General features: G+C 38.1%; 1 protein-coding gene across 1 annotated transcript in view; it reads left to right on the forward strand.

Moving 5' to 3' along the window:
* The window catches only part of LOC139727099 (kinesin-like protein KIF19), a 49,291-nt gene that overhangs the window by 17,591 nt on the left and 18,549 nt on the right, over nucleotides 1–13,151 (forward strand). The window contains exon 4 of the mRNA XM_071638081.1: nucleotides 2,638–2,725. Within this exon, the coding sequence (XP_071494182.1) occupies nucleotides 2,638–2,725 (88 nt within the window). The remainder of the gene's footprint in view (nucleotides 1–2,637; nucleotides 2,726–13,151) is intronic.

A 13,151-nucleotide genomic window follows, 5' to 3' on the forward strand; every position in this document is an offset into this window, starting at 1 on the left:
TAACTTTAAATGTGAATGATGCACAAGTCACGTACCAAAATAATGAGCGAAAAGAAATTCTGTCAGACGAAGTGATGATGAGTCTTCTATTCAAATAAATTTCCCCTCCAGTTTTGCTTGTTGTTAATACATGGTTTGATTGATTCCCACAATTGAAATGACTTTATTGACAAGCTTTGATTGCTTCTCCATTGTCCAGTCATAGCTATGCAATACTGGTCAAGAATCTGGTCTTGAAAGATCAATGGCAGAATAGTAGCAGGCAACAAAACAGTTGTCAGGCATCCATCTTCCATTCCTGATATTAATATTGTATCTTGATTTGAATGAGCGCTGTAGAGAGTGTGTGTTTATGACATTGTCATGGTAACCAGTCAACAGAGTGGAGTTTTTATTTTTTTTCTCTTGTTTTTTTTTTTTTGAAACAAGCATCCACTCTATTCTAATTGAAAAAAAAAAAATTAAAGGGGGAAAGAAATGTAATACCATCATTCATGAATTTTGATATTGGATGGTACTTTTTCCATCTTGACCTTACACTGTGATGCATTTCCGGGTAATGGAATTGACCATGAAGAACTTATGTTGTTGCTGCTTTTGTTGCTTTTTAATCTTCAGGCAATTTCATTTGCCTCATCGTGACACTATGGATGCGATTAGTGGCGGGGTACCAAATGTTTTACATGCAACTTGTAACCCTCTCTTCCTTGCTGCCTAGTCAGATTTCCATCGAACCAAATTACTCATTTATTATTTAAACCACTCTGTTGTTGCTAAGGCAGCAGAAGTGCAGAGAATAGTATTATGTCACAGAGCTTGTGCGGTGGCATATTGTAGAACATCTGTAAATTTCAGAGGCTTGAAATATTGACAAGTCACTTTCGAATTTTAGCACCTTGTACTTAAGGCTGTAGTATGAAACTCAATTAACACAAACTATTAACTGAATTTCGTGAAATAGAAAGACTTGATAATAAAATTGTCAGTGTCACAGGCACCACCATATTTCTTCTCTCTTTTTGTTTCAATTAATTGGCCAAACCTTTGCTGGTGTGGTTAATACACCACCAGAAAATAGTTAGCAAGTCTTATTTATTATTGCAAAGTCGACACTAAAAACATGTGTATTTGAAATGAGAGTAAACTTGCTTTGCCAGGAAATAATTATTTCATAAGTAGTAAATGTTGTCTACACTGTATTATTATTGAATGTTCACCAGTTAGTACTGTACTTCTGTGGCTGAACATATCGTAAAATCCCATGAAGATTAAATCATCAATTGTGTAATGGAGATGGAGGGATTTGCTTTCTTTCCTTCATGTGCACATGTATTTATACTGTACAATGAGGAATGTTCGCATGCATTTTAATTTCGCGAACACCAAGATTCACAAAATTAAAATGTACGCGAAATTTTTGTCTACACGATGCATTGAACGCCAGTGGCAATTCGCGAAAATTTCAAGCCACGAAAAAGGCCATTGGCTCCAATTCGCGAAAATTTTGTGCCACGAATATATCATGTTTTACAGTACATGTTTTTTTTTCTCTGATGTGAAGTCAATGCAGCACAAAGGATAATAATGCTCCAAATTCACAAAATCAGGCTCATTTGTGCATCTTACTCAAGCAGTGAGGGGAATGATACGCTCACCAGAGCAGTCACGATCATGGAGTGATCTCAGCTGTCAAGTAACAAAGGCTCATCAAATCAAGTCTGCTCCATTGCTGGGCGCAGATTTGATATTTGCGAGTGATTGGATTCTCCTTTTTTTTGGGGGGGGGGGGGATGGGGGTAATTCACAGGCCCTGACGCTGAGCTCTGTTACCATGGCAATGTGATAAATATTTTGCAAAGTTATGAACCTATTTGTCAACAGCCACTGAGAATGAAAATGTCCACCATGTAGGCCTATGTCATGAATGATTAAACATTTTGTAAATGTCATGCAACCTGAGTGTGCAGTTGATAGAGAATGACTGCTCAATTTTAGAGTCAGTGAAATGACATGAACAGCGACTAAGCTGTAGAACACCCAGCTGTGGGCAGTGTATGACATTCATATTTTAAAGTTATCTGTCATACTTTCCCTCACAATGCAAATTCATTCTGCTTTGTCTGTTTGAGTGGCCTTGGAGAGGGCTGTTGTGAGGCATAACTTATGAAAGAAACATTGCCTGTTATTGGGCAGATGTCATGTTGAGTTTCAGGAAGGAAAATACAGTGTTATGGATAAAAGGGATACTATATACTGTACTACATGTAGTCCCACTGAGGCCCATGGTCTTGAATGTCATGGGCATCACTCATACAAACATGCACACATTTTCGTGGCTTGAAATTTTCACAAACTAACACTGGCATTCAGTGCGTACAGTACAGATTTCGCCAATCTTGGCTCTCACAAAATCAAAATGCACCCGAACATTGATATGGTTTTACAGTAGCTAGAAATCCTCCAAATAGTCTCATCACCATGGAAACACATTAATATGATGACAATAAGGGGAGTATCCAAACATGTTTCACAATTTCCCGTCACAGTGATGAAGCCATGCGAATGCTCAACCAACATGGAATCGTAATGATATGACAGTGTTGTGTAATATGTTTTGTTTGTCTCTTCAATATTTAGGAGGAGGTTTATGAGCTGACTACCAAAGATCTGATCCAGAGTGTCACACAGGGGTTCAATGCCACTGTCTTTGCCTATGGAGCCACAGGTATGTCTCTTCCAGCACACCAACCAATCTCATCACTATACAATTTGTGGTATAAGGATGCATAATGCATACATGTAATGCAATTTCTATTGTGTTACATCTTTGATTGTTTTCCTCTATTTTCATTTGATTAACCTCAATTAACTAAGGATAATCATTCACTGTATCTTTTCATAATCAGATGTTACTCCACAAACTAAAATATATAGAAAATGCATTCATTAGGTTGTCTACATGAGAGAAAATGGGCTTTTTTGAAGTTCTGAGTCCATTAAAGTGTGCTAACTCATATTTCATTGTGTGCACATGAAAGATGGACTTAAATAGCCATGGTAACAGCTCTGATGTGATATCAGATTATCCTAAGACTTTGCATGCCCATCAGGTACATTCTATGCATGATTATTTCAAAGAATGCCAAAACTATCACTGTCTGTCTAGGAAAAAAGATTTTCACTGAATTCGTTTGTACAGCTGTAAGCACCTCAAAAGTTAGAAATATAGAAAAAGAAAGTCTGCTAAAGAAATATGGGTCTACTGTCAGCAGTTAGAAAAATATATCCTTTATGTGATCATATACTCCCTAACTTCATCTGTAAAAGAAACATCTGTTCTGAAAATAGTAGAAACTTAGAAATGAATATTCTTGACATAAAGCACATATTTTTAATTTTTTGTGGGGTTTTCCAGTGCAAGATTACATAATAGAGATGGAAGAAAAAACAACAACTACTAGGCACATCAATAAGTGGTAGACTGTAGAGCAATAGATGTATAGCTCCTACAGACTAAAAAAAAATGAAACTGGAGTTCTTGAAAGTGGGGAAGGGGTCATGGACAGATAATTGTGTGCAGAATCTTTTGGAAAACCATATGGGATGGTACAAGACCACTCTGTCAATATTTATTTCTCTAGCAAAACAAAGCAAAACAGAACAGACAAGGCTTTAGGGGATCAATCATGCTAACGCACTTTCAGTACTGGGATACCTCAGCATGGACTTGCAATTTAAATTGCTTGGAGTGTGCTGAAGCTTTTTTGCACCCATTAGAGAAAGGCAATTATGCGAATGTCACATCGTTTCAAGCAGTGAGCCCCGACACGTGAAAAAATTTATGAGGTGGAACACTTGAAATGCCATTAGTAAATTATTCTGCTCGTATCCGTAAGGAGAGTTCGATTAGAAGTCCAGTTTTGCACAGCAAAAGTATGAATTATGTAGCAGGGATTTGTAAATTTATGTGATAAAAATTATGATTCATGTCATGCCTAGAAATGTTCATATATTCCATTTATACACAAAGTTTGGGTGCAGGAGTGCTCCAGAAGTGCTTTGACCTATGACCCTTTGAGTTTGTTCATACAGAGAATCACTGTGTACAGAGACCATGCGCAAAATTGGCTGAGAGGGCATAACTCTCAGGGTGACCTTCGCGTGTGTGGGAACTTCTATACTACTGTATATGCCATATATTTAGCGAGTCTAAATTTTTGCGAATCAGGACTTCGCGAAAATTTGTGAGTGGTTATAAAATTTGTGGACATGTAGTACAGTTTTGCATTTGTGTTTGTGTGCATGGACGTGTGGGTTCTCATAAGGGGCTTAAAAGTTTAGGATAATATTATCGTGATTTCAATCCATCCAACCAGGGATGCATTTCAAAATGGGCATATGATGCTACATAATTCAGAGTATTTATGGTAAAACAAATGAAAAAGTGCTTTTTAAGGCCCTAAGGGTAACTTGTGGGTTGTAATACATCTGCCCGTTCTACTTATTTAGTGCCTGGATGTGGACAAATAGTGCTTCACATGGGGAAATTCTAAGAATTTTACATGAATCCTAGATTTTTGTGTATGCTCCTATACACTAGATGAATCCTACTTTTTTACTTACAATAAAACTGAAGTCAAATATTTTTTGATGGTTTTCAATTTCAATTGTCAATTTATGGAAAGAAAGTTTGTTTGTTTGGTTTTTTTTCAAAAAGAAATAATGGAATACGCCCTGTTACAGTTTTGTACCTTGAGCAGACTACATGTATCATATCCCCAGCTAGAGCCTCTCATGAGAATGTGTGCGTGCGTGTGCGTGTGTCCCATATTTTTCATTCTATTTGCCTGTGAATAATATGGTGTGTGTAGCGTCATTGAAATGCTTCATGCTGTTGCTGAGAACCTCCAACCAGAGAAATGCATGAATGCTGGTCTAAATACCCACAATCTGTAATTGACAAGCTGTCAGTAATGAGTCCAGGAACCTTTCAGGTGGAGTTTGCCTTCCCTGATGCTCTCTCAAGATTTAATTCAATAAGTTGAATTTGTGTACATTCAAACTCTATAATAGTTGGGAAGAACAGAAGAACGTATATAACTGAACTATCCGAGTCGCTGAATATGGAAAATAATTGAGACAACAAATCTTTGAATAGAGCAGTTGGCAATATGCAGACCAATTCAATTTCTCATCTTATGTGTCAAAATTATTTTTTTAAAGTGTCATTTTGTGAAAGTGCTGCACAAGTTTGGACTTGCAGAAGTACATGATGCCCAGATTGTCTCAAGTCATCCAGTTGTTGTTTTTTTTTTTGCATTTTACTTTTTTTTCTCTCTGTCGCTGTCTCTGTTTCTCTTTGGTTTTTCTTGTTTGTGCAGTTCTCAATTTTTTCTCAGATATATATTGTAGCTGCTCATAAAAAATAGATGAAGAGAGGGGGAGGAGATGCTTCAAACAAATCCTCTATAAATGCGAGCGCAGACTTCGCTAGAGGTAAAATGCTTGTGGTGGGCTATGAAATGTTAAAGGGGTGGTGTAGTCGTGGTTGAGGTGAGGATTCAGCCTGTAACTGTTTGCAAGATACTTTAGAAACCACTTTATAAAATCTTAAAGAGCATACAATTCTAAGTGGAATTCAAAGTTTATTTGATGAAAATTGATTTTGAAATGGACGAGATATCCAAAAACAAAGTGATCCTAAATAAAGGTGGGTCATGGATCCCACCTTTTAGTAGGATTGCTTTGTTTTGGATATCTGAGCCATTCCAAAACCAATTTTCATCAAATAAACTGTGAATTCTTCTTGCAATTATATGCTCTTTCACATTTCATAGGAGGTTTCTCATTATTTCAACAACAAAAAAAAAAAATCATCATAAAAAATGTTGGAAACACGTAGCCCCATCACAACTGAAGCTGTACCATCCCTTTGAGGTTACAAATAGTGTAGTGTTATTACCTTGAACGACAAACAAATACAGTACGCTCTTTTTTGTGTGTTGCTCAATAATATTTTAATATCTAATTTCTATATTATTTCACATAACAAAAACATCTGAAATGTATAAACACAATATACAATCAGCAATTTTTGATCAACTAAAAAAAAAAAAAATGAGTCAGTGCGTGACCCAAAATACATATACAGCTTTTACACACACACACACACACACACACACACACACACACACACACACACACACACACACACACACACACACACACACGTGGACGCATTTGATTGTCATCCTCAAACAAAGCGTGATACTGAACCAGATATCACCCTGATGAATATCTCCTGGTTAGCTAATTAGGTCAGTGGCCATCCTCAGACAGGTTCCAAAATCACAGTGTTGTTATATTAATTACCTCTCATCGGTAGCCTTAGGAGCAACTATGTATGTTGCCTTGGTAATCGCAAATGAATTCATAAGCTACTGAAAGTGCGTCATAGGTATGTTAAACTCCAAAAGTGGTAGCATGCTATTTAGAGGAAGACCTTTGAGTTGTTGTCCCCCCCCCCCCCCCCCCCCCCCCCTGCTGTTCTTCAGTAGCAGCCTTGGATTTGAATTGGGACACAAACATTTGTAGCATCAAGGAGACTTTGCCCTCAGCCAATGTCTTGCAAAATTCATAAATTCTCAACATCAGGGTTGATGATGACGGATGACGACCGCTATGTTGTTGATCTGGGCATAAATCAATACAAGCCAGACAGGGGAAAGTCTCGGCACATAGTAATTAAGTGTTCTCTGTCTCGCCAGAGAACCATGATATGTGTGTGTGCCTTGCTCTCCAACGATGATAGAGTCTTCAAGAATGCCAGATAGCATCTCGACAATCTAAAATTGTTCACGTTTGATGATACTGTACATTGTACATCTTAGAACTGAAGAGTTTCCTTTGACAGTGTCCATGGTGCCATGATAGGCTGAGAGCATAAAAGATGTCTTTTTATCCACTTTTTGGCAGTTTTGATGTGAGTTTTTGTATGTACATTAAAAGTTGTGATATCTGTTTGTCTTTAAAAAGCACTTTGCTTTGCGAAGATGTATGGCTTGAAGATAGAAATAATTCTAGAGGAGTATCATAATAAGATTAAATACCATGTGTATGCTTTGTGTGTGTGTATGTGTGTGTGTGTGTGTGTGTGTGTGTGTGTGCGCGCGCTTTAACAAACATGTAGGGCCTACACATTGTCACATTAGAATGTGATTTTCTGTGTCTAGTAATCACTGTTGTGTGTTGTTGTTGCTGTTTGTATTAATCACAGCCATTTCCTGGCAACAATGTCTTGCATACACTGATTTCTTGCCCAGTCCTGCTACGCCATTTCTATGTAACACAAGGGGGATATGAACATTCTACATAATAGATAGTAACCACTGCCATTTATGATTTCATTATTAACTTCATGCAATGGGTGCTGACATTTTAAATGATTTGCTGCTTATGGTCACCCAAGCCACTTTCTTTGTTGACATGCATCATTTAGCCAAGGTTGAAAAACAACTTAAAGGTTTTGAAAAACGGAGCATATGCTATGTAGTAAACCTCCATGCAAACTCCTTCCTTCCAAAAAAAAACTTTAGAAATGTTGTGTAAATGTGAAATGTTCAATAAGTTTGAAAAAAAGAAATAAAAACTTGAGAGCAGTCTGTATCTGTTACTACTTTGTAAATTTCAGTCGTGGGAAAGAGAACACTGTGAATGTAAATGAGATTGCAGGCCTTCAAGAATCTGAATGGCCGGTAATAGTCGTCCAACCTCAGTTCAGGGTGATCGATTGTGTGTTTTCGCTCCAAACAGAGTGATTAATCATTCAGAAGAAGATTGGCTCGCACATGTGGTGTTTATTGCCATGGCAATGTGATACCGGTACAAAATTAATGAATATATATGAGAACCTGTCTTTGCCATACAGTTCAACAATGTCGTTTCCTGTTATCAATTCGAGCTTGCTGAGCACTCCATGAATGCAAAGATGAAAAGGAATGAAAACTATGTTTGAATGGCATATCATCTCTCTCTATGTTTGCCATGTTTTAAGCCTGTGTTTTGTTTCCATGACAACCATCAAAATAAAACATTGAGCTTGTGCAAACAAACTTGAGGTGAAAGCAGGTTAGAGCTAAAAACAGAGAGAGAGAGAGACCTAAGGATGTTCCAACTCTTTTCTTCCAGTACTCAATGCCATCAGCCTGTTGGTGTTTTTTTTTATGCCTCCGCCACGAAGTGGTGCCGGAGGCATTATGTTTTTGGGTTGTCCGTCCGTCCGTCCGTCTTTCCGTCCGTCCGTCCGTCCGTCCTTCCGTCTGTCCGTAATGAATTTTGTGAACAGGGTAACTACCAAAACCTTTTGAGGTATCCTAATGAAACTTGGCATGTATGTGTATTAGGGGGTGAAGTTGTGCCTATCAACTTTTAGGTGCACATGTTCAAGGTCAAAGGTCAAAAGGTCAAGGTCAAATGCTTAAAATTTTACTATTTCCCCCATATCTATGCAATGCGTGAAGATATTTTCTTGAAACGTAGTGTATACATATACTACCCAATTAAGATTCTCTGGTGAAAGTTTGGGGTCATGAGGTCAAAAGGTCAAAGGTCAAAAGGTCAAGTAAAATGTTAAAATTTCACTTTTTTCTCTGTATCTTGGAAATTGTTCAAGGTATCTTCATGGAACATAGTATATATGCATCTACTGACTGGCAGTGGGTATCTAGGGAATTTAGGGTTCATGGGGTCAAAGGTCAGGGGTCAAAGGTCAAGGGCAATACTTCAAAATTTTACTATTTTCCTTATATTTATGCAATGCCAGCACGATTTTTTTTTGGTTTAACTTGATGTATGCATGTATAACCCAATAGAGATTCTCTGGGATTTTTTTTTTTGCCAAGAAGGTCAAAGGTCAAAAGGTCAAAGATCAAGTGAAAGTGCTGAACTTACTTCTTTCTCCATATCTCGGAAGTGGCTCAAGTTATCTTGAAACTTAGTACATGCTGAATTTATGTATGTTCTGCCTGACAGTGATTCTCTTATAAATCAAAGGCCAGATGAAAATGATAACAATTTACTGTTCAATACAGAAATTGCGCTTTTTCTCCATACCTTGAAAATTACTCAGTGCATAAACTTATGAAATGGTCAAAGTCAAGTTAAAGTTCTTAAATCCCCAAATACATGCTCTCCTATTCATCCAATTAAACATAGGTCAAGGAGTGTATAAGGTAAACATTCAATACATTTGTGACAAACATGTCATTTTAATATTTTGCCAATTTTGTGAAAATGTAACCACACATTGTCCACATGTACTATAGACCTATATAGGAGAATCATGCATTATGGCTGGCGGAGGCATACCAGTCGCCATAGCGACATTTCTAGTTTTTTTTTTTTTAACAAATGGAGGAAGAGTTTGGACACGTTGTGTCACGTATTATGTATCACAACATTGCCCTTCTTTCATCCTTGCCATAAAGTAATTAGCATGCCGCGGACAAAAGCAGCTTTCATCGGCTGCTTTGATATACCAGACACCCGGCCGCCTTGTTTCTCTCATTACTTATCAGCTAACCTTCCGAGAGAGATGAGCCATACATCTTTTTGAGCAAGTTTCTATTTCACTACCCAGATTGCACAGGAGAGTAGGCGTAGATTGTAAATGCGACACACACACAATGGTAAGAAAAATTGAGGCACAATTATAATAACAAAAAGAGTCCCGTCCTTAAATGTGCTGGCAAATTAGGCAGGTGTGCGCACGTCATATTCTGCACTAGCTGACAGGTGTCTCTCAGTGTGTGATGGAATCACAGCAACTGACGCACATTGGGGGCGGGAGCACTGCTTATCCCGCTGTCATTGATAGCCCTTATGCATGAGGGCTCGTGTCAGCCAGCCTTTGCCGTAGGGACTACCAGGCCAGCAGAAACACCTGATTCGAAACATTGGCGTCATATTTTGATTAAACGAGGGTATTATTGCTTCGTCAGACAGGTGTGGGGAAGAAATTAAATTTTGCATCTTTTGACGTCACTTCATTGAGGGAAAAAGTAAAAGTTACCCCAAAACAAGGTTGTTATATGATGGCAGAATGAGAAAAAGAAAAACATGTGCAGTCATTTCGTTGGTTGTTTTCGCCTACATACCTCATAATGGCGTCATTCATCTGTGCATTACACTGTAAACAGATCTCTTTCAATTACACACGTGCAAAATGCATTCATCATTTGTCCAATTGCGTTATTAACACCCTCGCTTCTGTACATGTATGATACGATGCGTCCACCATGTACGTTGCTTGGAAGTTAATTATGGAAAAAAACAAAACAGAGGGAAGCATTTCCATGGCTGGTGCAGTTCTCATGTTATAATTTTCTTACAGAGAGCAGAATAGCTTATTAAAGTATTCTTTCCTTACACAAATATGTACAGGGCGAATGACATAAAGACCTTCCATATGCTAAAAAAGAATATAAAGAAGATACCAAGTATCCAGAGACTCCAACTCAAAGCATCACATTAAGGAGATGTATATTCTCCTGCCAAAACCCTTTAGCAAATGGGAGACTCTGATTTTTCAAACATACAAGTTCTTTAGGCACAACATTTATATTTATCGGTATAGCGCACATCACGAGCGTGAAGCGCAATGTTCCGTGAAGCCGGGGGTCCAGGGCCCATTGAAGCTCTTAGTAAGATTGAACTACGGTATGCACTCTGGTGCTATCTTAGCCATATTTATACCCCCGCCAAACGAAGTTTGAAGGGGGTATATAGGAATCAGCGGACGGTCGGGCGGTCGGGCGGTCGGGCGGTCGGGCGGTCGGGCGGTCGGTCCGTTGCAAATCTTGCGTCGCGAACTACTTCCTCAGTTTTCAACCGATTCCCATAAAACTTGGCACAGATGTGTGCCTTGGGTTGTAGATGTGCAAGACATATTTTTTGACAGTACCCAAAAGTACATTGCCATGGTAACGGCATATTATGGGCAAAAATGGGTACAAATCTTGCGTCGCAAACTCCTCCCACAGTTTTTGATCAATTTTTATGAAATTAGGTACAGATGTTCATCTGAATATGTTAATGTGCAAGACACATATTTCCGCAGTGGCAAAAAGTGCGTTGCCATGGTAACGGCGTGTTATTGGTAAAATATAGGGCAAAATGCTTCATGGCAAAACTGCTTCATCAGTGTTCTTCCAATTCTCATGGAATTCATATTGAATGTTTGTCTTAGGATATAGGTCAGCATGACACATTTCTTGACAGTGACAAAAAGTATGTTGCCATGGTAACAGCTCACATATTATGAGCCAAAATGATGGAAAATCTTGTGTTGCAAACTACTTCCTCAGTTTTTGCCCAATTTCCATGAAACTTGGTACAGATGTGTGCCTTTGGTTGTAGATGTGCAAGACGCATTTTTTGACAGTACCCGAAAGTATGTTGCCATGGTAACGGCATATTAATGGCAGAAGATCAAGGAAAGATCGTGCAGATTTAACTACTTCCTCAGTTTTTTGACCAAAGCTTATGAAATGTTGTTTTGACCAAAGCTTATGAAATCTTGTTTGGCGGGGTATAACCAGTCGCTGTAGCGACATTTCTAGTTTTGAATGTATTGTTATAAAAGTAATGTAAGGCGGGAGAATGTTTAATAAGTGGGAGAAAGTACATCTTAATCGGGAAACGTGTAGCTACTGTGGGAAAAATTCAAATTCTGGAGCGGGACGGCATGAGACTTGAGAAAAATCACCTCAAAGCGAGAGATCTCCCACCAAAAGTAGGGTAGTTTGAGTCTCTGTGAAACTTGTGATATTCAAACAACTATAAACTCCCAATTTATCCTTGGGTAGATAGTTCTGGAAGTGTATTAACTCCTCTAGGTGAGAGTTAAAACCTTGATACTATATCCATGCAATTTACATGAGACTTTTGTCTGTTATTGTCTCCAGTTTGGAGGATGAAACCTTGGATAGGAGAACCTTGTCAACCTTTTATCAATAAACCATTGGAGAAGGCTCTTACGGAAGACAAATAGCCCTGATATCTGGCTATTAAGGTCGCAAACCCTAATGAGCGCAGAGAGATGACGATACCTGTGTCCTCGTCTGTCTTGGCAGAATGGCTGGCTCCAGCCAATCAGCACCGAGCATTTTAATTTGTTCCCATCACAGTGTCCATTATCGTAATACGTATTTGCAGTGTTAAGTAATTCACTTAGTATGAGCAATTGGCCTAGTTTGATGTGGAGGTGAAAGTTGGTAGTTTATGACTGTAAGTAAAATGTTGAATTCATAGAGTTATATGTTCAATGTTGGAAGGTATATAACAGTTGTTTTAAAGGTAGGGAATCCCATTTGCATGCCTCAAATGAAGAGTTGTATAAATACAGTGGTATGTTGAAGAGAGTATCATTTTAGAAACTCCCATAAAGTATTGAAAGTGGAAGGTAACATTAAGTACATTTTTATTGACCGTTAGATTTTGAATTGAATTTTTTTCGGGGCTCACCGTAAATTCCAGTACATTACTAGGCTACCTTTGCATACCCATGCACTGCATGTGTGTCCATCATGTATATTTTGTGAAGAAAGTTCATCAAAACTTACAAACATTTCTATATACATTCTGGCCACACACTCTATACGTTATTACACCAGCTCTTATACTTTAAGATTTGTGTGTATAGATAAAAAATACAGAAGACTGCAACAAAAAGGCTTAAGTGTGGCTGACACACAGAACTACTGAGTAGTTGAGTTTTTGTGCATCATTCAAATTGTAGATAACTGTTGACTTCCAAATTTCTCAGCAGTGGCCTAAACAAGTCCCCTGAGGTTCATATTTAATGTTTTTGCTGCATTTTGGGAGGTCTGTAAAAGGTATCCCCTACCTTTAAAGGATGCAGTCAGTCAAAGTAGGGATTTTCTTTTCCTTTTTCTCCACCCATAATCTAATTTACTGGTTGAAATGGCCTCCCTATTATTTTTCCTTATATTTTCTCCTTTATTTTGTCACAATTTAGACCTTTCACCCAAGATGTTTGTACACTATCAGTAATATTGAACTCAGACACTTGATGCTGTTGAGTTGTGAGTGCAGTTGCCTTTCAAGGATTTTATTTTATTTTTTAAACTGGA

The sequence above is a fragment of the Diadema antillarum genome, unplaced genomic scaffold, assembly GCF_040938485.1.
Source record: "Diadema antillarum isolate AM-2024a unplaced genomic scaffold, OU_Dant_1.0 scf00000017, whole genome shotgun sequence".
NCBI lineage: Eukaryota > Metazoa > Echinodermata > Echinoidea > Diadematoida > Diadematidae > Diadema > Diadema antillarum.